This window comes from Diabrotica undecimpunctata, chromosome 4 (genome assembly GCF_040954645.1).
Source record: "Diabrotica undecimpunctata isolate CICGRU chromosome 4, icDiaUnde3, whole genome shotgun sequence".
NCBI classification, from domain to species: Eukaryota; Metazoa; Arthropoda; class Insecta; order Coleoptera; family Chrysomelidae; genus Diabrotica; species Diabrotica undecimpunctata.
Genome location: NC_092806.1, coordinates 32,015,900 through 32,043,818, shown reverse-complemented (window position 1 = coordinate 32,043,818; position 27,919 = coordinate 32,015,900). Strand labels below are relative to the sequence as shown.

Here is a 27,919-nt window from a genome sequence, read left to right as displayed (position 1 = left end):
CTTATTTGTAGAATGAGAATTTAAACCAGCAATAATGTGTGCCCTAGATCTTGTCCCATCTCTTATTGTAACTATAGGGGTAATTAAATAAAACACAAGCATAAAGTTTCTTTTTCTATATAGAATGTCACTTATTTTTGAACATTAAAAAAAATTATTAACACAAATATAATATATAAAAAAAGTTGGTTGATTAGTTGATTTTGTAAATAAACTTAAACTAAGTCTCTAAAAACACTATTTTTATTAAAACATAACCTAACACATCACAGGGAAATGCATCGATCAACGAGATCATTCAGCCATATTTGATACTAATAGCCCTGTCAACAATTATCACGCTTACTTTAATTTAATTTATTTCACTAAACTCTACAATAAAAAGAACTCATTAATTATTTTAATGAAAAGTGCAACTATTTTTAGTAATAAAAGCAACAGATGTGAGTTAAGAGAGAAGTTAAGATCAAAAATATAAGTTGTAAGATAAACTAAATAAAATCAGCATTCTCAAATTAAATTCTAATGTGTCCAAAAAAATACGATGCCGATCACAAAAAATATGGAAATCCGGCTACACGTTAACACTAACCAGTTTAATTTGTCAGAAAATAAGAAAATATATTATAAGAATAGATAATAAATGAAGAAATAAGAAGTTATCAAACAAACTGAAAAATAAAACTCATAACTTGCTTGTATCGTAGAATCATGATTATATAATCCTAATTGATCTTGTCAATAATTTAAAATTAAAAAATATTACTAAAACTGAATTTTATATATAATGGTTGCTCATTAAGAGAACAATCGACTAAGTAATAATTTCCATCACCATTTTTACTTAACATCAAGTTAAGAAGTGGGAGATAAAAGACCATTTCAGAAGATCGGTAACACTAATTCAATTTTAAGCTTTAATCTTAAAACGGTTAGTAAAAGTATCTAAACGAAAAACGAAATGGATCTGTATATAGACTGATCAATGAATAATAGACTTATCTTAACTCATTCAAATATCTCTAAATCATGAAAGTTTACCCTGTAAGTTTATTGTAGGTTGATTTATTATTTGGGTAATTTGTTTTGACAAGTTCGATGCCATCATGCATACAAATCAAAAGGTCCCATAAGCCGTTATAATATTTTTGGCATAAATGGTGTGACCAGAGTGGCTTTATGTGGTCCTACAATCCCATAAAAGTGCGAGACCATGTTGGTATCATAATATATGGTACTCAACGTGTTAAACAAAATATTCTGTTTACTGTAAGTAAACCAATTATAACATGCAGCATTAAGATAATCGAAAATTTAGGACAGTGCGATTATACAAGCTAAAATTAAAATAAAATTTATAGGAAGTCTTTGATTGTTTTTACAAAAACTCAGCGAATGGATTTTTAAATATAAGAGATATAAGATTTTAAACACAGTAAAATGTGTGCAAATTTTGTACTGTTAGCTATAATATTATAGAATAATTGTCAACACCGTTCAAAAGTTTGAACACCGTTCAAAAGTTTCGAAAATGTGAAAACACCGAATAATAAACACCGAATTTAAAAGCCAGAAAATAAATTAAAATACCAATGTACAAAAAAGTTACACTTCCCAGTAAAAAATTTTGGCAGTGGCAACAAAGCTAAAAACGAAAACTAACCAATTTAATGAATTTATTGGCTCAAATACCGACTAGAAAAAATTTTTTTTTGTACGTAAGAAAATTTGTTTCGGGCGACCTTTTACCGGTTGGGTCAGAAATATTTGTAACTAAATTATAATAAAGCACCTGACGTTATAATTGAATATACTATTCAGGTTTAGACTATTCGCAGTATTTTAGAAATGGTTAAGCTCATCACAACTAATTAAGTTGTCGGACGAAAATAACTATCCCTTCTGTATATTTAAATAACAGAATAAATCAGTACACTTAATTGCTATAAATATCAATAACATAAAGCAAAAGCAGTCCTTATAAAATAAAAAAATGTAAATATTCTAGTAACAAAACAAATAACACTAATTATTTTTGGTTTACATTGACTAATGACGGTCTAGTTGATAGTTCGAGAATATTTCTCTAACAAATATTTCGATGCGATTTGATGTAATCTGAAACTATATACAGAATAGTTCCGTTATATACAAAATTTCTATAACATGGATCCAGTTTTTGGTCAATTGTAGCTTGATTCAAAAAGTTGAGTACGTATCTTGGAACAACTTCTCTGATGGCATCATTGTCAACTAAAAAAGGGAAAAAATAAAAATAACATAATTCATTTAATCTTCCAAATATAATAAATAATGATTTATTAAATACATGATAAAAATTTATTTTATAATTAAAACTCCGAAAACTGTTGTTATCGAAACTCTGGATTAGAGATTATAATTTCATGGTTTAGACAGACATAGGCAAAATACGTCTCGCAGACCAAGTGCGGACCTTTGGGCTATTCAATCAAGCCCCCACATGATTTTGAGTAACATCAAAAATTATGGAACATAGGTATGTATTGTTACGATAAATAATGACACATCATATGACTCAAAACTGTAAACATATTTATTACTAATATCCTTATTTATTCGAGTATTTTCTAGTAAGAAGATCCACGGGTCTCCCTCGGCTAAAAAACCAGTATAGCGTGACCTCCCAGTCTTTTCGCCAAGGGTCAGGAAGGTCGACATCCTTCGACGAGATTCTAGATTAACGGTGCTTTATATATAAAGACGAAAGTTTTTGAATAACAGTTAGTTTGTGAATATGAAGTCGAAAATAAATGTTGTATCGAATAAATGCATGAAGCATGAAGCAAATTTTCACTTCTAAAAGCCTCACCCTACCTCTCAAAATTCGACTTCCGAAATGTTATGTATTCCCAGTTTTGTTATATGGAATGGAGGCGTGGACAATGACCGCAACATTGATGAAAAAAGTAGAGGCCTTCGAAATGTGGGCTTACCGACGTATATTACGTATATCCTGGACTGAGCACGTGACCAACGAAGAGGTACTACGCCGGATAGGTAAAGAGAGAGAGAGGTAAGAATAAGTATAAAGAAAAGAAAGTTGGAATACTTGGGTCACGTTATGAGACATAATAAATATAGAGTACTACAACTGATCGTTCAAGGGAAAATAGACAGCAAAAGGGGTCCAGGGAGGAGAAGACACTCGTGGCTCCAAAACTTGCGGCAATGGTTCGGATTGTCATCTGCTGAACTATTCAGATCTGCCGTAAACAAAGTCAGAATAGCCATGTTGATTGCCAACGTTCGGAACAGACAAGGCACATAATAAATTATTGTGTTTTTTAGTAAATTAGAATAAGTGTAGAAGACTGTAATAAATTAGAATTAGTGGAAATAAAGATTAAATAAACTAAGTGTTAGAACATTTTAATAATAAATCTTTATCATCATCATCCAGCCCCATTTTCACATCCATTGTTGGATATAGGCCTCCTCCAAACGTCTCCAGTTCTCTCTATCTCTAGCTGCTGCAATCCAGTTTGTCTCTATTCACTTTAGGTCGTCGGTCCATCGGGTAGGTGGTCTGCCTCGACTTCGCTTGTCGGCTCTTGGTCTCCACTCCAATAATCTCTTCGTCCATCTTCCGTCTTCCATTCTAGCAACATGTCCAGCCCACCTCCACTTTTGTTTATTGATTCGCTGTATAATATCGTCTACGCCAGTTCGTCAGCGTATCAACCAACAACCAACAAAATTTTGAAGTTCATATCGGTAAATTACTTCGAGAAAAATCATCAACAAATGATAATAACATCCTAAATGACATAATAGTAGAAGCAATAACAGAAACTCAAAAGAAATGCTGCCCAAAAAACGCGAAGGAAGAAAAAATTAGTCTGGAAACACAGAAAAAAATGGAACAAAGAAGAATACTGAGAAGCGACGAAAACTCTAGTAACGACGATATAAATAGAATGAACAAGGAAGTATCAAGAGAAATCAGAAAAGACCTAAGAAAATACAAAGATGAGAAAATCATCAAAAACCATTGAGGAAAATAAGAGTATGAAAATAATGAGACGCAAACTCACAAATGGAAATAAACAAATAGTCAAACTCAAGGATAGAAATGGCAACATCACATCAAACAGAGAACATTTGTTACAAATTGTGGAATCATTCTATGAGACATTATATAGCAACCAATCGACTCTAGATATAGTTGAATATCAGCAGAGGAAGGTTCAAAATCAGGGTTCCGAAGATATCCCAGAAATCTCTTTGGACGAAATTTACAAGGCTCTAAAAAAGATGAAGAATAACAAAGCTCCGGGGGAGGACGGTGTCGTCACGGAAGCGATAAAGATAGGAGGCTCAGTACTGATAGCCAAAATTCAAAAGCTCTTTAATCTATGCCTATGGAATCAAAATATTCCAACAAAGTGGAATAATTCAATAACTGTACTCTTACACAAGAAGGGAGATATAGCAGACCTGGAAAGATACAGACCAATCAGTCTCCTTAACCATCTTTATAAATTATACACCCGAATAATAACGAACAGATTAAAGACAAGGCTGGATTTTTACCAACCTCGGGAACAAGCCGGTTTCCGCCCTAATTACGGCACAAACGATCACCTGCAGTGCCTAAAAACCCTGATAGAAAAAACTAACGAATATAACCGTCCCTTGGGATTGATATTTGTAGACTTTAAAAAGGCGTTTGATACAGTGGAACTACCGTCCATCTTAAGAGCACTACAAGATTGCAGGGTCGACCACAGATTTAATAATAAATAAAGACAATAAGTTAGATTAATAAAAATATAACAGTATTTTAAATGTTTTCCTCTGTTGCCTCTTCGACTTCTGCGTTCCCCCAACACCACAATCTCATTACCATGCACTTCATGATGACAGGTGATGTTGAGTATAATGCGTGTGTTGTTCAGCCATGTTCGGAACATATGGGGAACTGAGTTCTAAAAGGCCCTGTCAAAATCAAGTTTTCCAAACTTGAAATCTCATGCTAAGAAGATTGCATTAAAATTGCGATGTTTGCATCTTCCTACATTTGTGGACAGGTGTTTTTTACCACAAAGCTTTGCAAAAACAGCATTAGAAACCGATCGACTGACCAACACCTAGCTTCACTCCTGCGAATCAGCTCATTCAAGTTTCTGCGAGATTATGAAAAACTTTTAGGAACTGTGTCTCAGTTTCATATGTCACATACCGCTTCATACTTTGCTAAAGAATAATCTATTTATATTACCTTTTTAATATTTTTTTTACCATTTATACACATGAGATACGTGTGATGTAAAATTAAAATATAACGTTTATCACTAATAATAACTTGTTTTATTTATTTTTTTTTTCGTCCCATCTAGAGAATGTTTTGATTTTGTGTAGCCCTCCACTTAAATAGTTTACCCATGTCTGCTTTAGACCCTTCTTGGTTATTCGGCAATAATATCTGCTAATTTTTTTACGTCATTACTTAGTTTGCATATCCATATGATAGAGTAGGTATGGCCATTGCCTATTGGTCTATTAACAATTGACAAGGAAAACTATTTTTATTTATGTTATGTTGGTCTCATTCTCTCTACCTCTCTTTTTCTATCTATAGAATACAATCGAAACATTAAAAATCATTATTGCCCAGAGATTTGCCTCCAAGATAGCTAAGTTCAGCTAGAGACCTAGTTTCGTGTATCTCATAATTATTCAATATAATACGAATCTCATGCAACCCTGGGCGTCTTCGAGACCGCATTACGCCCTAGAGTTTACGATGGGTATAAAATCAACGTCTCAAAAGTTCGAATAGCTATGATGATTGCCGACCTCCGCCGCGGAGATGGCACTTGAAGAAGAATAAAATCAACTATAACGTCTGAACTCAAATTAGTAGGTACAGTCTGTTCCTCTAGTTGCAACTGCCACAACTACTTACCAATACGTCTAAAGCCCTAAAACAATAGATCTTTAAACCTAATGAAATGTTGGGCCTTAAAACAAAATTATACTAAATAAGTAGATACCAAGTGCCAATGTATTGTTTTTAATTATTATTAAATATATATTGTTCTATAGCCATTTTCTTGTGGCATCTTACTACAGTTTTTTTGAGAATAAGCCACAATTTTATTTTAAAATAAGTTTATTTGAAGTTTTGATTTCCACTTCGCAAATCGCTCTCAAAATACAAAACATAAATCAATTAAACAAATGCTGTTTTGTTACATGGTAAAAACATTGGTCTAATAATTTAATTGTTTCTGACTCATTCACATTGACAGTTCAGACATGTATTATACCTTTTAAAGTAGATGACATTTCAACAACATTCAAAACAATAAACACATTGAGATCTATTTTATTTAAAACTAAATCTAACAATGAACGAGAAAGAACAAAGACTTGATTTTATAAAATACCTTGTGAATGCGATCAGTTTTATTAAGGTGAAACATCAAAGCCATTAAATGTTAGAATAAGTGAACATCAATCTTATATTAAAAATAGAGAATTTGATAGATCTCAAATATGTAAACAAGCATGGGAAAATGAACATAGTGAAAAGACTCAAGTATAGTCCCGAAAGAAGCAAATGGTAAAAAAAAAAAATTAAAAAAGCGGCTCTAATTAGGTTAAATGAATCCAATTGTGTCGCAAATTTTTCGACAGAATGCAGTGTGTAGGATGATGTTGTTACCAAAATATGTTAAGAGAAAATTAACAGGAAGAAAATACCACTATTAGTTAGTCAATAATATATCGAGGATACATCTTTAATGTTTTAAAATAATACATACATACATATAAAATTAGAGTTTGGTGTTGATATTGAGAGTAAAATAAAGACAAGGAACAAATACTTACCATGTCCGGATAGTATTATGAGGTTTTTCATGGTTTTTTCCTCATGATTTACTATGGGATCACTAACAGGAGAGTTTTACTGTCATTATTGCATATGATTATGATTTTTTTGCTATGATACATTCTTAAGTTAAAGTTGATTTCATGTAATACAATGATATATATTCAGGGATTCTACAGTATTCACTGCCTTCCCTCGCTCAACCGTTTCGGGGTCGTCCTCTTTTCCTCTTTCCTATGGTGCTTTATTCGGTTATTCTCTTTATCCATATGATAGTTCTTGTTACATGTCCATACCACCTTAGTCTTTTTTGTTCTATATATGTTAATATGTCTGTTTCTATTGATATTCTTTGCTTTATTTCATCCTTACTTTTCCTATCTATTCTTGTTACTTTGCAGCATCTTCGCAGGCATTCCATCTCTGTTGCTACTATCTTACTGCTACTTTTCTTGTTTATGATCCAATTTTCAGCCCCATATGTCATAATACTTCGCACTAATGTTTTATAACTCTGTGCTTTTAATACAATGGACTCTTACAATAAAGTCGTTCCAGGAACGCAACTCAAAAATATTGGCAATATTATTTTAAAATCATCGACATTAAAATGTATAATATATGTCTGAATTATCAATATGAATGAGTCAGATAAAATTAAATTGGAAGATTTTTATACCAAGCAACAAAAACAAAATTTGTTTAATTTATTATTGTTTTGTATTTTGAGAACGAAAACCGTGGCTTATTCCCAACAAAAATAGTAAATTGCATTAAACCACAAGAATACAGCTTCAGAATAATACTCTTATCTGTAATAACTTCCCCTCGGAGAGCAGTCGAATTGTCGTGGTGGTGGAGTTCTATCTTAATGCTCGATCCTGGCCACTGAAACACCCGGCAAAACTTTTCTGGTTGTATCAGTCCATTAACTAGCCTCTCGTGGAATAAGAATGGACATTGAAGAATGTCCATACTTGTATCATGAATGAAGATGAGTAAGGTTTAACAAAGATACAGCCAAGAGCATGATAAGTGTAGTCATAAAAAGATTTAGCTACCTTTTAAAGGAATACTTCGACCCAAAAACCGCTAAAACCTACCCTAAATCCGCAAGCAAAAGTGTGGAGTATATTTAAAGATCTTTTAGGTCGCAATGTGCAAGAGTTTACTAGGTCAAACGATCTATTTAGTTTCAATCTACAAGTAATTCATTCACGCCGTAATTTCTCCTGCTTGGTAATAATGATAAACATAAATATATATTGTGAATATCTTTGAAATTATAGTTATGAATATTTTTAATTTTGCAATTTGTTATAAATACTTACTTAAAAAGGCAATTGTTAGATCTTCGTCTGTAAAACTTGCTTTACAAGTACAGCGATCCCAGCTTCGTCCTTCGTAAATAGTTCCGTCTTGGTCCACGATAAAATTAAACAAAACATCCGGTTCGTGCCTATCTTTCATTTGGTTCTTCCGAAGAAGCTTTACGCAATTTTCGTTAGATGATGCATTATGGCAGATTGTTTTATCCATAGAACTGAGCTCGATGAAAAAGACGTTATGGGCAGGAAGTTTTAATTTTTTCATGTGAGTTGGAGATTCATATCCGGCTTCAAGAGTAATCCACTGGTTTTTAAGAATATAATTAAAATAACCATTTTCAGATTCTAAAAAAAAATATTATACTGATTAATTTCAACTGTATTTATGTTTTAACAGAAAATCGCATGTATTTAAAAAGGAAGTTCATTTCTTATATTATTTACGATAAAATTTTGATGTCTGATACACAGACGGTTTTTAAATTGGGAAATTAAACAGATAAACTAAAAAAGTTGACCTACCAACGTAAAATAGGAATTAATGTTACACTATTGGCAGTTAAAATTAAGATGATGCAGAAGGCCACAAAATTGAGAAATATACAGGTGTCACTGTCTTAGCAAATAATTTTATAAAGTCTTTTATATCAGTTTTATAGTTGATACAGCTTTGCTATTTTTCAATACGAATTATTTTAGATAATCCGTTTTAACTGTTAATAATTTTAACTGTCCGCTATGTCCGTTTTGTCCAATAATTCTATGTAAATACTGACGCTTCTGACCAATATATTTTAAGTAAAATAAATCCTAAATAAGTATTATCATAAACCTGTAAGCATCCACTGCTGGAATTACGTCGTCATCAGCTTTTTTACATCTGTTTATGTCTTGTGCAGATTGTATTCAGTTACTATTAACACGCTTCAAATCTATCTATATGTCTATCTGGTTGGTGAGCATCCTCTGCGCCTTAGTGCTTCTTGTCATGCCTAGTGTACCAAGTTAGAGGGCGATGAGTGTGCCTAACTAATAGTAAATGAGTGGAAATGCTCCGATGAATGTAACACTGTTGAACAAAAAACGATACTAATGTCCGGAGTTCAGTCTGGTAGAGGTGTCAATTAATTGTATTGGTATCATTTTCTTTTTATTATTACATCGTTTTGATTTATTAAGTTTCCAGCTTTCTGTACTGCTGCGATCTCCAAGACATGAATTGATTTTGTCGCAATTTCTCTCCTAAGGTTAATTATTTTTTTCTATCGTATTTTCCTTCGTACTCTGGTCTATGCTTTTTTATATGCTACTTTATCATTGTTGTCCTGAGAACTTAGGTATTGTTGGTATTTTTTCCTCTTTTGTTCAATATCCTTTTCTATTTATTCATTCGACCAGTATGGTTTTAGTCTTAGGTCGCTTTTTTCGTACTGTTCCAAAGCTTCTTTTGGTGATGTATGGATACATAATTTGATCCATTCATAGTATTTTTTAACATTGATAAAATCTCTGAAATCACCTTTTTTGAGTTTTGTTTAGTCTATATTTATATAGTAGTTTTGTTTAATTCGTGTTGTTTACATACTGTGATTAGCCTTTGCCCGCTGTTATTGATGATGTTTTCACCAAAAAACCTAACTACATACGTTATTCCTCTGTTTTCTTTTAGTTCAGCTGTTTAAATCCCCAAGTATTATTAGTTAACTAGTATTTTAAGTTTTTTAGCTTAAATTAGCTTAAATTTCTTTAAGTTGTTTAAAGAATTCTTCTTTGTCATGCATAAGTGAATCGTCATTTACTTCATATTTTATATATCGTAATTTTATAGTAACGGTACTGTACTGGGTAACAAGTTGCGCTTTTTCATCTGTTGAGACTCCGCTATAAAAACGGTCGCATATGGGATGTTTTTCAAGAAAGTGGTGTCGACGGATTACATATATTTTTTCATATTATCAATTTGATGATTGTGAATGTATGGATGATACTCTGCCGAAGAAGCAACAATAAATTTAGAAACTTTGTTCACACCATCAATCTACAGTCAATACTCTTCCACGTTGACCTAACAGGTACATTGTGGCTTATTCCTAGGTTAAAGTTGGTCTTTCATCTTAGCTTTTTTAACAAAGTCTACTATGGCCTTTGATGAAACTTCTACGAAGTCGTAGGGTGCGAGCTAATAACGATCAAATGTACGGAGCCTTATTCTAAACAGCTCATTGCTTAACAAAAATATACTTTGTTTTTACAAGTTTCATACCGAGTCTTCTTCTTAAAGTTCCATCTCCTATCGGAGGTTGGATATCATAATGGCTATGGTCACTTTGTTGGCTGCTACTCTGAAAAGTTGTAGTGAACTACAGTTAAACCATTCTCTAAGGTTCCTCAGCCAGGAGATGCATCTTCTTCCTATGCTTCTTCTTCCTTGGATCCTTCCTTGCATAATTTTCATATGCTCATATTTTTCTCCTCTGGTTATGTGACCCAAATACTCTAGTTTTCTTCATTTTATGCTGTTCATAATTTCTAACTCGTTATTTAGACGTCGTAGTACCTCAGCATTGGTAATCCTTTGAACCCACTGAATTTTTAATATTCTTCTGTAACACCACATTTCGAACGCTTCTATTTTTCTTATGTGTTGTTTCTTCAATATCCAAGCTTCCATTCCGTATAGTAAGATAGAAAATATGTAACATCTTAGAGCCCTCAATCTGAGATGCAACTGAAGGTCTCTATTGGTAAGCATTGTCTTCATTTTCATAAATGCTTGCCTTGCAGTTTCAATTCGGACTTTGATTTCTCTGTTTGGTCATTTTTGTCATCAACCCTGGTTCCCAGATATTTGTATGTTATACTTTTTCTATTTGAGTTTGCTCTATCATTAATCTTTCATTTCCATGTTGCGTTTTTAAGACAATCATAAATTTAGTTTTTGTTTTATTTATTTTTAGTCCGTATCTAATGCAATAATCGTTAATTCTATTTACCAATTCTTGTAGCGATTCCAGAGTGTCTGCCATTATAACGGTGTCATCAGCGACTCTTATGTTATTTACTATTCTTCCGTTTACAGAGATTCCATCACCCACATCCGCTATCGCTTCCTGGAATATGGCTTCACTGTACACGTTAAACAGTAATGGTGACAGAACACAGTCCTGTCTTACTCCTCTCTTTATATCTATATTTTCGGACTTTTGTTCTTCTATCTTTATATTGACCTGTTGATTCCAATACAGATTGATAATGATTCGTAAGTCTCGTCTGTCTATATCTTTGTTTCTCAGTACCTCTATTAGTTATTCATGTCGGACCCTGTCGAATGCCTTCTCGAAGTCGATGAAACAGGAATAAATATCTAGGTTCATATCTAAGCATCTTTGAGAGAGGACATTAAAAGCAAACAATGCCTCTCTCGTTCCCAGTCCCTTGCGGAACCCAAACGGAGTATCATCCATATCATCTTCTAGCTTTCTATATAATCTTCCATGAATCACCTTTAGAAATATTTTGAGGGTATGGCTTATTAGTGATATTGTCCTATAGTCTAAACAATCTTTGGCATATACTGTTTTTGGTATTGCTACAAAGGTGGACACCAACCATTCCTGTGGGATTTTTCCAGTTTTATATACTTCATTAAATAGGTCCAGAAGTACAGGTAGAGTTTTATCGTCTAGACATTTCAGTAGTTCCGCAGGTATTTCGTCTGGACCTACAGTTTTTCCGTTTTTTGCGTTTCGTATTGCTTGTTCGATTTCCTCTATTATGATCTCTGGCCCCGTTTCGCTGTCGATTTCTTTCGGTTCTTGTCGATTATCCTCAAACAGATCTGTTATGTATGTCTTCCATTTTTTTAATTTCTCTTTAATTTCTATAATGATTTTTCCATTTGCGTCTTTCAGAAGGGCATCTTTCTTTTTTCTCAGTGTATTTGTCATTTCCTTTATTTTCTTATGCATGTTAAAGCTATCATACTGTTTAGCATATGCCTCTATTTCACTGCATTGATTAGCAAGCCAGGTGGATTTGGCCTCTTTTATTTTCTTTCTTATCAATCTCTGTAGTTCCTTGTATTTTGCCTTACTCCTGCCTTTATGTTTCGTTTTTTCCTCCATTAGATCTAAGATTTCTAAAGTCATCCATCTCTGTTTTTTTCTTATTTTTGTCTGCAGTAGCTTTTCTCCTGCCTTTATTAAAGTTTCCTGTATCATGTTCCATTTGTCATTAACATCTGTTGTTTTTATCACGTCTTGTTTGATCTTGAAGTTATCATTTATTTCTTGTTTTAAGCTCTGACGTATAGGTTCTTCTTTTATCTTTATCAAACCGTGGTATATTTGTTTGTTTTTGGATCTTCTTCAATTTTATCTGCATTACGCCTACTAATGGATTATGGTCTGAATTTATGTCAGCTCCGGGGTATGTTCTCAGAGACTTTATAGCGTTTTTATATCTAGATTTTATTAAAATATAATCTATCTGGTTTCGAACAATGTTATCTTCTGAATCTGCAGGTGATTTTTAAGTATAAAGTCTTCTTTTAGGTAATTTAAAATTTATATTCATTATTACCATCTTCTCGCTTTGGCAGAATTCGACAAGTCTGTCCCCTCTTTCATTTCTTTCTCCCAAACGAAATTCCCCCACACATCCGTCCACTTTTCCTTTTCCAACCTTGGCGTTGAAATCTCCCATCACCAACAATATATCATCTTTTTTTGTGGATCTTATGATTTCGTTCAATTGCATGTAGAACCTCTCTATCTCGGTCTCATCTTTGTCGGCAGTTGGTGCATATATTTGTACAATGTTTATCTTTTTAGAGAATGTCTGCAATTGAATCATCATCAATCTCTCTGAGTAGGGAGTAAAACCAACTACTGATTTATTTGTCGCTTTGTCTACAAGAATGGCGACTCCATATCGATGTCTTGGATCATTGTTACCAACGTAATACATGATGCCGTTGTTTGTGGCTAGTTTTATTGAATCGGGCTATTGAACATCGCTGATCATACCGAGTGAGCTTTACTAAATATTATTTAGTTTGGATTTGGCTAGATTAAATTGTAATTTTTTAATGTGCTTTTATACCCCAAGCCGTCAGAGACGAAAATGTCACTTAATCTCTAAAAATCATACAAGCAAGCTGAATTTTGCTGAGAATGTCCATTTTGGAACTACACAACTTCAACTACAAGATCGCCGGTCGCTTCAAGCGTTGTTTCTGAGATAACAAATCATTCTACACAAAAAGTGGTAATAAACATTTTGGGGTGTCTCTAAATTGACATCAGAAAAATTCAGCTTGTTCGTATAATTTTTAGAGGTCAAATCTCTGACGACTGGACTATTAGTGCATATTGTGCCATAAATAGCAAAAATAAAAAAAAAAACTAGAATTAAAAGAAAAACAAACGGTGAGGGAACATATATTTTTTCCATAAAAAAGACCAAAATTCATGCAGTGAGAATTTAACGATACAATAAAGAAACAGACAAACTGAAGATAGACAAAAAATGCATGTATAGAAACCTGTAATGCAGCCTATCTAGAAGTACACCGTAGAAAGATAACATAAAATAGCCTAAGAAAGAAAAATATTAAATAAAAATCATATATATATATATATATATATATATATATATATATATACATATATTGTCATACTTCTTCTTTCCCAACCAAAGAAAAATAAATAAAAAGATCCATCGGAATAAAATTTTAAGATATCATTATAAACAAATTGTATATAGTAATTTAAGATAAGATTTAGTGTAGATAAGAATAGAAATTTCGTTTTCCGTTTCCAACAAAATTATCAAAAAACCCCTTTGTGTAGAATTAGAAGACATTTTACCTGTAAGTTAATCTTGTCATTGTTTGTGTATTAAATGACCATATTCTAATCTTTGGAAACAGGTATAGATTGTGTATTAACAGACTGAGGACAGAAAAATCAATTTTTATTTATTCTTTCTCTGAAACAGTAATTTGGTCTTCCCAAATCATACACAGAATTTTTAGAACAAACATTAACAGTAGTAAACAAGATTTGAGCTTTTGATTGGATAGTCGTTATTGAATGGTAATGGGGTTAGCCTGATTAGGAGACGGGGAGAGGCAGTTGTAATTTGGCCATCGAAGGAAACAGTCGTTTGTTAGAAGATAGGGTGTGGTTCGTGAGTTTGGATACCGGCATTGACACCATGGTTGACCGGTTGACATCATGGTCATTATCATTCAAATTTAAAGAATTGAGTTTTGTTTGACTAATCAAAAGTTACAGTTTTGTTGTTTTTTGTTTCAAGTAAAGGAAAGTTTAAGTAAAATTGGTTTTCACTTATTATAAATTTATGTAGATTTAAAATCTTATTATTATAAAAATTTCATTTATTTTCTTGTATGCTGATTGATAAGATAACGGCAGAATTTGAAAATTGTTTTATTCTTTTTCATATAAAATAAAGAATGCTTAAATTTTTGTAATATACTATTTTCTTTTATTATTATCCTTCTTCTCTATCTCGATAAAGGACAACTAGAAAATCTTTGAATCCATCGAACACAGGTAATATAAGGAGTCTTATTTTACATTTGATAACAATTAAGTTATAATTCTTTTATTGGCTCAATAAATTAAAATCACAGTCAAAATAAACAATCACAACAATATATATATATATATATATATATATATATATATATATATATATATATATATATATATATATATATATATCAAAAAATAGTAAAGTAGAAAATAATTAAAAAAGCTTGAGGGAAGTAATCAGTTGCAAGGAGATTTATAGGTTGGTCCAGAAAGATGTGTAATTATAATATTTAAAAAGAAAACGTTCACTAAAAACAGGTAATATTCTTAAATAAAGATACTAAAAGAGGAAAAATAAATTATAGTCAGATATTTTGACTTCCGACTATTATTTGTACAAAATCATTTCCTTGAATATGGAACAGATGCATTAATTTTATTTTATTATTTAAAAATTGATGTGAAATGATTATCACTTACGTGTTTGACCCAACCAGATTAATAAAAATGCACCAATAGAAACAGCTAATACTATGAGCGTTACGAAAAGCACCATCCATAGTCTATCCAAGAACCGTCTATTAAATGGTGTTCTCGACAACAACGGGGTCGACTCTTCATCTCCTATAGATTCTGGATCATATTCGGTGGGCCGGCTACTTTCACTACTGGATAAAAAATTTTCAGCCACGCTTTTTATTTTATTCACAAGTCCAGTACCATTTTGCTGGTTTCCTGGATTTTCTAACTTAAACACTGTTGGTGGTTTGCTAGCTGGATCATCAATAGGTGGCTTGTTAAATGGATTATCAGTTAGAGGTTTGCTAATTGTATTATCAGGTTTAGTCACAAGTTCAGTACCACTTTGCTGAGTTCCTGGATTGTCTAAGTTAAATGCTAGTGGTTTGCTAGCTGGAGTATCGGGTTTATTGTCCTTGGAATCTTCGTTGGGTCCTAGCAACGGAACTCTTTCCCCCTCCTTTAGAGGAGGGTCGTCATCAGTTTCGGGATTTTCCTCCTCGTGCGTTGTAAGACTAACATTCTCTAAGGGACTAGAGGTATTCTCGTTTTTCTTTTCGTTCTCAGCTGGTGCTGCTGATTTATCTTCCAAACCTAAAATAAAAAAAGTTGTAGTTTATAAAATTGTTTTTAAATTGTTTAAATGCTCCTCAACTTAAGAGAAGAGACAATTCGACAAAAGAACAGAGAGATAAAAAAGACATTGGCTTTAGAACTCACCAACTGTGAATTTATCAATATTATATAAGCTTTATACACAAATATAATATTTTTTCATGATTCTTTTTTATCCCTGGCTCCTATTATCAGTATTTAGTAAATAGATATGTGAGTGAATCTTAAAAACGAATATTGCCCAAAAAAATAATGTACAGCCTCGGAACAGGACTGATACTATGAAGACGACCACAACGAGAAATAAGGACAAGCTAAAAATATCCAAAACTCTGGTGAGAATTACTACATGGAATATCAGATCGCTCAATTCAACCAAGGACCAGGAACCAAGAAACATCCCAAGTGCTGAAAGAGAAACAAATACACATTTGCACTCTACAGGAAATACAAAAGAAAGAAAAAGACAATCAAAAATAGTGGAGTAGCGAAAGAAAGCAGGGCCAAAGAAGATGTAGCCTCACTAATACACACAAGGTATCAAAATCACATCAAATAGTGTCAATACATATCAGAAAGGATTGTAACAACAAAAATAAGAATGGAGAAGGAAGACCTACAGGGGCTACGTCTTATGACGAATTACAACAAGTAGTAAATCAATTCAGAGAAAAGATGATATTGGGGGATTTTAAGTCGAATAAGCAATCAATTAATACCTGGAACTAAGCAAAAATATAACGGGAATGTTAAAAATGAAAGTGGAAAACTGATGATTAACCTCTGCAACGAATTTTTTAACTACAAAGACCAACACAAATATACATTCAATAACACCAGTGGACAAAGATCTATGATAGATTACGTTATAACCAACAGAGATATACTGTATCCATCAAAAATAATGGACGTAAGATGCCCCAATACCTCATGTAGGTAGCGACCATAGCCTAGTATTATGTAACATAAGAATCATCATGAAATACTTCACTCTTAAGAGAGCGGCGACAACACAAACAAAAATCAACGCCGAACGACTAAATACAGAATCCATTTAATATTTATACCGAAAAAAAAAATATTAGGAAAGATTGCTGGGAATCAAATATTAAAAAACGATAGCATCGAGGAAAGCTGGGAAAATTTAAAAAATAACATACTTAATGCAGCGACAAAATCACTTGGAGAGAGAAAAGTAACAAACATTACCATATCAAAAAAGAAAACACCATGGTTTAGAGAGGAAGTAAAGATAAAATGTGAAGCAAAAAAGAAAGCCTTTTTACAATATAGAACACAATAAACACATGTATACAACCACTATAAACGAATCAGAAATGAAACGAATACTTTAATTAGACAAATAAAAAGGAAACACTGGCAGAGCTTCTTAAAACAGATAGAACACGACTTCTACCGAACACAAAAAGAAATATGGTGAATGATCAGAGTTCAAAGAAAAGAGATGAACGAACTAATAAAAATGAAACACATTCACAAACAAACATGGGCAGACTATTTTCGATCCCTATTTGCTAAAAGCGACGATATAAATATTGAGGAGGAAGATGTAAAGCGAGCATTAAGGAAATTAAATAACAGAAAATAACCAGGAGAGACTAGAATACCGAACGAACTTCTTAAGTACGAAGGACTAGATCTGACCAAAGAACTACTAAAACTAATCTAAAAAATAATAGAACAAAAGAGAACTTCTCAAGAACTAAAAAATGATACCAAATGAGAGAAAAACAACTTAAGATAATCTGCTATGCAGACGACGCAATACTATTCTTCCAAGGTGATGAAGATTTACAACGTATGCTGCACCAATTTTATGTAAACGAAATAAAATTTAACATGTTAATTTTCCCAAAAAAAAAACCAGAATGTATGGTTCTAACAGCAAATTGCAACAGAAGTAGAAGATCAAGTAAATAGAGCAAACATTGCTGCAGATTGCCTGAATGAAGCAATATGGAAAAATAAAAATATTGATAAAGAAATATGAAATGCAAAATTTAGAAAACAGTCATTAGAGCAATAATGTCATACGCTGCAGATACACCACGTACCACAAAGAGGACAAAAATGATGTTAGAAACAGTGAGGATAAAAACACTTAGAAAAACTTATAGGAAAACACTATGGGGCAGAGCTAGAAGTACAACTATACGACGTAGATGCAAGGTGAAGAACATCAAGGACTGGGTAAGAAATAGAAGAGTAGAATGAAACTATTCTATAAGCCGAATGACAACAAATAGATAGTAAAGACGGCAAGAGACGGTTCTCCAATGATAAGTAGGACGATCAGTAAGAAGGCCACGATAACGATGGAACGACAACTTACTGGAGGCACATTGTCGCGATTTTCGTAGTCCTGAGCCAAGACTATTTGGTGTTCTGCAAAGCATACTGTAAACAATTTGGTATCGTTTAGAGGGATTCCCATACCACTAATTTCCTTTTTTACATCTTCAGCGCTTGCTCCAAGTAGATCTTAACTAAAGTCGGGGACAGACAGCATCCTTATTTTAATAATCTGTCTACCACAAACCCTGTTATGGTTTGTGGTGGTTTGCCACAAAGGATTTGGGGTAATAAATCTTATAACTTATAACAAGTGGTTTTGAAGAAAATTTGGGGTGTCACCAATTGATGTTAAAATGAAAGAACATAAATTAAAGTGGTAAGCGCGCATTCAAAGAAGTCGAGGTGCTAATCACCCGTTACGAAGGATCGCTGAGTTGGGAGTTCCTGAAAGGAGTAGGAGACAAAATTCCAGAAGACCTGGTGGGAATAACTTAGACAGAATATGTGAATAGGATTAATAGTGGTATGATCCAAGAAATTTGTAGAGAAATGCAATTCGGGAAGCCGACACCGCATAAGGATAAAATCAAAGAGAGTGATAAAATTACGCAACACTGTCCAATCGTGTATAGTCTTTATCTTTCGTCTAAACTTTGCAACTCAGTGATATAAAATGGAAATTTCCGAAAACATTATTACTGTTAATTTTTTACCATTTACAATCTTTCTTTCAGTAACTCATTTTTGGTAGAGATAACAACAAAAGCTTCGCTTCTGTCTGTACCTTTCTCAGTTCAACTTACTTTTTTAATATTTTTTTTGTATTCTTTTTTACATATCTAATACATCTAATTTACTAGTTTACTCTTTATTTAAACATATTTCTTTATCATATTTTAACCTTAAAATAAATTATGTAAAATTATGAGGACTAATTCCTGAAAACATAATCAAAATCTAATCAGATGATAAGATATACTCCAAATTTAGATCAATACCGTAAACAAATATGTATCAGTAGTTAACTTCATTTCTATTGGTATATATGAATTGCAAAAGGCTAACGAGTCTAGATTAGACGAAAATAAATGAAAAATTTCCGTAAAGATAACCGTTACTGATTTAACCGATTATAACTACAAACAGCAACCAAACATTTTCCTTGATATGTCGATATGTTGAATATAAATAATATTTCGGCCTAGATACGAGAGGGTTTTTGGTAGTTATTATGCAAATTAATATTAGATCGGGAATTAAGTACAAAAAGGAAAACGCTCATCTGTTAGAAATCATATCTCATCAGGTAGTTGTGATTAAGGAAACAAGGAAAATATTTTCGTTTTATTTGGAATAGTTAACAATTAAAACCGACACTTTAGCCCAAGATCTGTATAAATATAAATAGGCAAGTGACAAGACCTATTTAAAAAATATTCAATATAAATGAGAAGTTTTCTGAAAAATAACAGGTACAATAATTTAAATAGTTACAATCAAACATCAAGTGTATTTATATAATCAATTGACTCTAAAGTTGCAAACAGGAATTCAGGGCTACTATTGTAGGACCTTGAGGGACACTCTTCAATAATGTGGTCGATGGTTTGGTTCTCCCCACAGTTACATTGAGGAGACGGATTCTTTCCCCATTTATGTAGCATGTATGCACATCTGCCATGTCTGGTTCGGATCCTATTTAGAGTGGACCATGTTTTGCGTGGAAGATCAAAACCTGGTGGCTTGTGGGTAATGCAGGGCATGTTATTTTGCCATTTGTTCCATTCTTGGGACCATGCATTCGTGATGTTGAACTCCTCATGTATCATTCTTGCCGTTTTCATTGGTGGTTTTCTAGAACGGAGGCGGGTATTTCGTGCATCCTCGGTATCTTGGTGGATCGGCAAGTTTATATTGGTTATGATATTTTTGTATTCACGTGCGTCGACTCGTCGTAAATGTGGAGGTGGGATGTGACTTAATACTGGAAGTCATTGGGTGGGAGTTGATTTAATTGTACCAGCTATCATCCTCATAGTGCTGTGCAGCTAATCGTCGACCTTTTTTACGTGTGGACTGTGTAGCCAGACTGAAGTACACTATTCAGCGGTCGAGAAAACAAGGGCTAAGGCAGTAGAGCGGAGAGCGGAAGCCGATGCTCGCCAGGTGGTACCGCAGAGCTTCTGTATAATGTTATTTCTTGTACTCAACTTTTGGGCAGTTTTTGTTAAATGCATTTTAAATGATAGCGTTCTGTCTAGTGTTACGCCCAGGTACTTCGGTGTTTTGTTGTGGGTTAAGTGTGGTATTTTCAAACCGTATGTTGAGTTCCTTTCCAGCAAGTTTATTGTTCAGGTGAAAGCAACTAACTTCTGTTTTGGATGCATTTGGTTGAAGTCGCCACTTGCGAAAATATTTACCCAATATATATATATATATATATATAAGTCTGCCGTCAGAACTTCTTCAGACGTTTCTAGTATTCTACATTGTGTAGTGAGGGCCCAGTCATCGGCGTATCCGAACTTTCTTGACTGTGTTTCCAGCATATCTGCTAGGTATAAGCTAAATAGTAGTGGAGAGAGCACTAACCCCTTTGGTAGACCATTCTTAAGTTTCTTTGGTGGGCTGATATCTGTGCCCATCACTACTTGAAACATTCGGTCGTTGATCATGCTATCTATTAGGCGTGCTATTGGTTTACAGGGGATTGCACGGATAATTTTGTATATAAGGCCCTCTCTCCATACTGTATCGTAAGCTGCCGAGAGATCAATAACTGCCGCTGAAGTTTTAAGTCTTCTTTGGAAACCCCATTCGATGTAGGTGGTGAGTGACATTACCTGGTCTGCACACTTGAAAACTACAGAAAACATATTTCCCAGAATATACAATAAATGAAGTTTTATGAGATAAAAACTAAAAGAGAATTGCGTGAAGAGATGTAAAGTTAGCATGAGATACAAGAAAGATTATATTTTGGAACTAGGATGTTAATATTGACATGTTTTTTTATTTTTAATAACGCGTCAACCACGCAGGGTCATTAGCATATTTAGATTAATATGACAGTTGATACAATTAGTGTATATACATTAGTTTACAACAATAATATGTATGTGTATTACAATGTATGTTTTAGATCTTTTGAAGTAGGCCTATAGTGAATCTGCCTAGTTGACAGTCTTAAGATAAGAAATTTTTTTTGGGTATCTGTATTTTCTTCTAGGGCATCTCTTAGGGAGTTGGTAATGCTTCTTAGGAAGTCAAAAATTTTCCCTGATATGTCGATAAGTTGATATAATGTCGATATTAAGAATAAATTGGGTGGATAGAGTCACGAATGTCAAGGTGTTGGGAAGAATGGGAAAAGTTAAAGAGGATTTAAATACAATTAAAGTCAAAAAACTGCAATATCTGGGACATGTCATGAGGGCCGAGCGTTATAACTTGTTGGTTAAACAATTTAAGAGCTTGGTTTAACTGCACTTCTGCTGACCTCTTTAGAGCAGCAGTATCGAAAGTGCGAATTGCCATGATGGTTGCCAACCTTCTTAGAGGAGATGGCACATGAACAAGAAGAAGATTAAAAAATGTTTGACCGTTAGAACACTGTTGCAGAATTCACACACTGGTTTATTTTTGCGCTGTAATAAATAGTCATGAGTAAGTCGTGTATGGCCGATAAGGAGACGGGTAAGAATCGGATTTCATCTACATAATCTAGTTTTTGTTCGTGTAGATATAGTTCTTTTGTATGGATTTGATTTCTCCTTAAAAAACAGATTGCTTTCGTTTTTGAAGTGTTAAACTGAAGTCCACTTGTAGCTGACCTTTTCTTAATGTGTGTTAACGCTTTTTGAATGTGATTGTGAATCATTGTTATGTTTTTTCTTCTACAGAAAATAACTAGGTTGTCAGCGTATAATCTAGCTTTGACTGGGTTTTCAATTTGTGTTAACATCGAATTTATTGCTACTAAGAATAAAGTTGTCCTTAAGTTTGATCCTTGTGGTATACTATTTTGTTGAATTTTTGTTTGAGAATATGTTCCGTCAACTCGAACTTGAAATTGTCTGTTTTCAAGAAAATTCGAAATGTATTTTAATATGTTACCCCTTATTAACCAGTTGCTGAGTGTTTTAATGATTGAATATTTCCAAACTGTATTATATGCTTTGCTTATATCAAAAAATATTCCAACACAGTGCTGTGTTATATGTGAGTGATACCGGTCGGTATGTTTGTGGATCTGCTTTTGGTTTAGTTGGTTTTAGAAATAGGTATTATGATTGAATTTTTCTATATTTTAGGAAAAACTTTTCTGGATAGGATTATATTATAGATTTTGAGTAGATGTTGTTTAGATTGAGAGCCTAAATTTTTAAGAAATATAAACGGTAACATGTTGAGTCCAGGACAAGTGTTCTTACAATTCTGAAATACATTTTCTAATTCTTCCTATGTTATTGATATATTTAGATCGTTATTGTTTTGATCGTAATATTCTATAGGATTTTTTTCTTCTTTTATTTTGATATCTAAGAAGTTGGAAGTATAATTTAAGTTACTTGAGTTATGTTTATAAGTAGATGTTAGAATATTGGATATTTCTTCTGGGCTTTTATAAATAGTGTTATTTTGAGTTAGAAAGTTAATTGATTTATGGGGTTTGGATCTAGACATTTTATTAGTTTTTTTCCATATAGTTGTTATAGGAGTTCAACTATGTATTGTGGTGACATATTCTCTCCGAGAGTCACGTTTGGCTTTTTTAATGGTATACCTATCGACTGCTCTTAATTTTTTAAATTTTATAAAGTTTGAGTTCTGTGTCGTTTGAATTTATTAAAAGCTTGTTTCGATTGTTTTATTGCTACTTTGCAGTCCCCACCATGGTATGATCCCACCAAGGTACCGACTGATGTTTGTGATCGTACTTAATTATTCCAACGGTGTTATTTGCTGATTCTGTGATTACGTTTGTCAGAGAGTATATTGTTTTGTCTATATCTACATTTTCATTTAGGTTTTGCAGATCGTTTTCAACGTAATTTTGAAATTTTGTCCAATTTGCTGTTTGCAATAGTTGATTGTAGTTCATTGCTTAGTATGATAGGGTAGTGACATGTTTAAATTTGAAATAATACTCGATATGGCATTTGTTAATACATTTCCTTATAAAGAGAAAATAGTTTCTGATACAGTTTAAAAAATATTCCTAGTATTATTAGAAAAGTTACAAGAGGACACTGGGTGATTGTTAAACGAAGAAAAATTTAAAATCCAATCTTTAACAAGAAAGAGAATTACGGTATCACAACCTGAGCAGAAGCTTATAAAAATTTATACAATAATATTGACACCAAATTAGGTCGAACAAAATATATAAAATTATTAGGTCGAAGTAAACATAGAGCAAATAGTTTAGTCAGTTTAGATATATTCGAAAATAATACTAGTATATAAAAAGTATACCAAATGCGCTGGAAGAATACTTTGAAAGTATATTAAACGAATAATATGAGATAATTGTGAATTGTAACCTGTGAATTGTTAAAATAAAAAAACCAAAAAGCTCATTCAAATAAAAATTGCTAATAATTATAGGAACAAATCATTATAAGTGTAATCAATTAAGAAAATAGTTAAAAGATGCCCTAGTTATAAATAATAAAATATTAAAACTGATAAGTACATAACTAAAAAATGCAATAAAACCGCATTTTATTCCGATTTATCTTATCGCAACAAGCAAGAGAACAAAACGACCATTTACTGAAATGTAAACACGATTTATCGTTATATAAACTATTAGATAATTTAATGGTAGAACTAAAATCAAAAATAAATACAAATTACTTTGTCGTCGGAAAGATAAGAAAATTAAAATTTTTATTTTTAACAGAAGTCTTAAATTTATAATATTTAAAACAACTACCTACATCCAGATCTATATTACTATTTTTATTGAGAATAAGCCACAATTTTCCTTAAAAATAAGTTTATTTTGACGTTTCAATTTCCAGTCCGGAAATTTTCATTTTGGAAATCAAAACAACAAAATAGACTTAGCTTAAAGTAAAATTGGTTCAATGGATATAAAAATAGTAAATTGTATTAAAATGCAACAAAAAAATAGCTTCAGAACAATATTAGATCTATTTTGTCTACCTGATTTTATGTATTTTATGCTGTTTGATGATGAAGTGTATCTATCTGAACAGCCTAGGCTGGTATGAAATAACCCTGATAAAAACAACAATAAAATACCTTGAAATACAGTAAAAAAATAATTAAAGTCTTAATTAAACAATAACAATCTTAAAATATGAACATTCATAGTAAATACACTCTGGGCCAAAATTAATCAGCCACCTTAAAAATGGTTAATTTTTGATGTCTTATATCTCCTAAACCTGTTGTCCGATTTAAGTGATTTTTTTAATATGTTATAGCCTTATTCCTTGATAATATCGTTATAATAATATGGTTGCTCAGCAGACAAATTTTCATTGTATACAGGGTGTACGAATTAAACTGTGTTTTTTTCTTAAAGTTTGCATCACCCTGTGGTGATGTTGAATATTCTAGCATTTATAAAATATTGAAATTAAAACTAGTTTATAAGTTCTATATACAATTAATAGTTTAATAACTAGCATGTTTTTCATCAACACAGACGATTTAACTCACCAGCAAAATTAACCCCACCACCTTTATTATTGTTTTGTTTACATTACCTGTGACAGTTTGTTTCCTAAATTTGTGTCATCAAAGGATTTTTGACATATAGTCGTTGTACGACATTGTTGCAAATCTGTTTCCGTGTAACAATTCTTGAACAATTTGTAATTAAAATTAAATTTGGAATTAAAATTAACAATTAAAATTGTAATTTTATATCATTTTGAGTGAATACTGTTTAAGTTGAAATTTTAGTGCTTACTTATTGTTTGTGATTTTAAAAATCCCACTCGTTCCAACTGATGCTAGGACAGTGGCTTTAGTTGATGCTGGTTACAGTCAACGTCATATCGCTGATATACTCGGTGTATCCAGAACTACGGTACAAGATGCCATCAGACGATTTCGGGAGACAGGATCGTACAACCGCAGGTCAGGTCAAGGCCGAAAACGATGCACTTCAGTTCGAGATGACCGCTTCATTGTGACTAAAGTAATGAGAAATCGCTTTTGCACCGCTCCTGAATCTCCTAAGTCTCTTCTTAAGGTGAGAAACGTTAGTGTGACAAACGATTAGAAAAAGACTGTCAGAAATAAACTTAAGGGCTTTTAGTCCAGCTCGCGAGCCACAACTGCTCCCACAACACCGTAGGGCTAGACTTCATTTTGCGCGAGAATATGCTAACTGGACTATGACAGAATGGAATAATATAATGTTCTCAGATGAGAGCAGAATAGCCCTAAAAGGTCCAGATGGATGCCAACGTGTCTATAGGTGTCAAAATGAAAGGTTTGCTGCATGCGCTATAACCGAAACAGTGGCTTACCAAGGAGGGTCAATAATGATTTGGGGAGGTATTTCTTATGAAGCGCGTACTGATCTTGATGTGTTCGGTAGAGGCAGTGTGAATGCCCAAGTATACGTGCAAGAAGTTCTCCAAGACCATGTCATGCCTTTTGCACCATTCATTGGTGATAACTTCAGACTAATGCATGACCATGCACGTTGCCATACAGCAAGATCTACCCGTGAGTACCTTAATGAGGTCGGGATTCAAGTTCTACCATGGCCAGCACACAGTTCCGATCTTAACCCAATTGAGCATATCTGGGACAACCTCAAAAGACGGGTAAGAGCAAGAGTACCAGCCCCTGCATTCTTTGAAGAGCTGAAGACAGCTGCGGTAGAGCAGAATATCATGAATGGATTGCCAAACCGGCTCCAAGAAGTCCTAAGGGCTAGAGGCAGCAACACCCATTATTAATACCCAATTTTTTTTTCAATTAGATTTTGATTTCCAAAATATTGTTAATTTGAATTTTCTTCCAAGATTTTATTCATTGGATTTTTACTGTAACAAATGACTTTTTTTCAACAAGATTATTTTTTCTCTTCCGCGGAGATAAAAATTGATAAAAAATATGTCTAGTTGTTAAAGCACCTAACTTTGGTATTATCCAACATAAGCGAATCAATCAAAAAACAAAATGTTAAGAAAGCATGAGGCTATAGTTATGATTTAATTTCAGTATTCTACAAATGCTAGAATATTCCACAGGGTGATGCAAACTTTAAGGAAAAAACACAGTTTAATTCGTACACCCGATATACAATGAAAATTTACCTGTTTAGCAACAATATTATTATAAAGATATTGTCAAGGAATAAGGCTATAACATATTAAAAAAATCACTTAAATCGGACAACAGGTTTAGGAGATATAAGAAATCAAAAATTACCCATTTTTAAGGTGGCCAGTTAATTTTGGCCCAGAGTGTATCTTAATACTTTAATATTCTCACATCACAAATTCACTAACAACAAATAATACCATTCGCACAGAATGTATATCCATTACCAAAAGTCCTTATTTATTCTTCAGACGACTAAAAAACCAATATTTCCAACTTCTTATGGGACAAATACACACAAATTAGAAATGTTTGGAAAGGGTTTTTAAAAATCTCACCCATTGTAATATCAGACTTAGGTAGTCCATTCATAATAATCTGTATGTTGCAAACTGCTATTATGTTAGAAAGAGCTCCAGCTTTAAATGTTTATTAAAAAAATAAACAATAATTATAATGTAATAAATATGGTAAAAACATTTTTTTGGTTTTATTTTAGATTATAGTGGTAGACATATGTCTTTAAAAAGAGAATGTGTCTAGGATTAAGCATCTACGTTTATATAGCATTATAGTATTATATAAAAATTAAATTAAATTATATAAAATTATATAACTAGGCAGATAAAATTATATAACTAGGAAAATTTTATTTCCAAATAACACAAAAAATACTTTTTTTCAGTTTTTAATAATTTGTAATATAAAAACGATTTCCAAGCAATCAGAGAAGCCGAAGTTATTACAGATAATTAATATTAATTTAAAGATGTTTTATTGTTCTTTTTCCTGTTACGTTTTCAAATTCTGTTCCTAGTTTAATTTTAAGGGTAATCGTTTTTATTTAAGGCGTTTAAAAGCGTCGCGACGCCCTAAAATACTTATATTTGCGGCTTCTTTTAGATTATTCTTCGTAATACTTATATCTTGATTTGTTCTGTCAAGGTACCTACATAATTTAAAGTTTTACTTCAATCGCGAAAATTCTCAGCAAAACTAATTAATAAAAGTTTTTTCAATCTAAACTATGTCAAAAGTTAAAGCATTCTATAAAGAATATTAATTATCAAGGAAATATTAAAGAATACATACTTTACAATTTGTGACAAATTTTACTAACAACAAACATTTCAAACACGGATATAGAAAATAGCGAGTAGTCATCGATCATGAAATAAAATCTATTTTTAAATGACTTACTTGGCTCTGATGCAGCATTGTTGTTTGCGTTATCCATTTTTCAAATTTGGTATCACTATTTGCAATTATAATTCGGCCTCATTATTAAAAAAAGTATAATCGCACAGTAAAAACAATCAACTGAAACAACTTAAATTGATAACAGAAAACCTCATGCTGAATTTGACACGCGCACTGGA

At 32.5% G+C, this 27,919-nt stretch overlaps 1 protein-coding gene across 1 annotated transcript; it reads right to left on the bottom strand.

Annotated features, from left to right (window-relative positions):
- Positions 1 to 101: 101 nt before the first annotated feature.
- LOC140439408 (uncharacterized) lies at positions 102 to 27,919 on the bottom strand. The gene is made up of 4 exons (XM_072529292.1): positions 27,741 to 27,919; positions 15,252 to 15,884; positions 8,212 to 8,553; positions 102 to 2,253 (listed from the first exon to the last, which is right to left on the bottom strand). The coding sequence occupies exons 1-4, from the start codon at positions 27,775 to 27,777 to the stop codon at positions 2,087 to 2,089; spliced, it is 1,179 nt and encodes a 392-aa protein (XP_072385393.1). The 5' UTR covers positions 27,778 to 27,919; the 3' UTR covers positions 102 to 2,086.

Coding starts and splice junctions, on each gene's coding strand:
- LOC140439408 (XM_072529292.1), bottom strand. CDS start 27,777: ATGGATAACGCAAACAACAATGCTGCATCAGAGCCAA. Junction 15,885..27,740: donor CAATGCTGCATCAGAGCCAA/GTAAGTCATTTA, acceptor TTTTTATTTTAG/GTTTGGAAGATAAATCAGCA. Junction 8,554..15,251: donor AATCTGGTTGGGTCAAACAC/GTAAGTGATAAT, acceptor ATTTTTTTTTAG/AATCTGAAAATGGTTATTTT.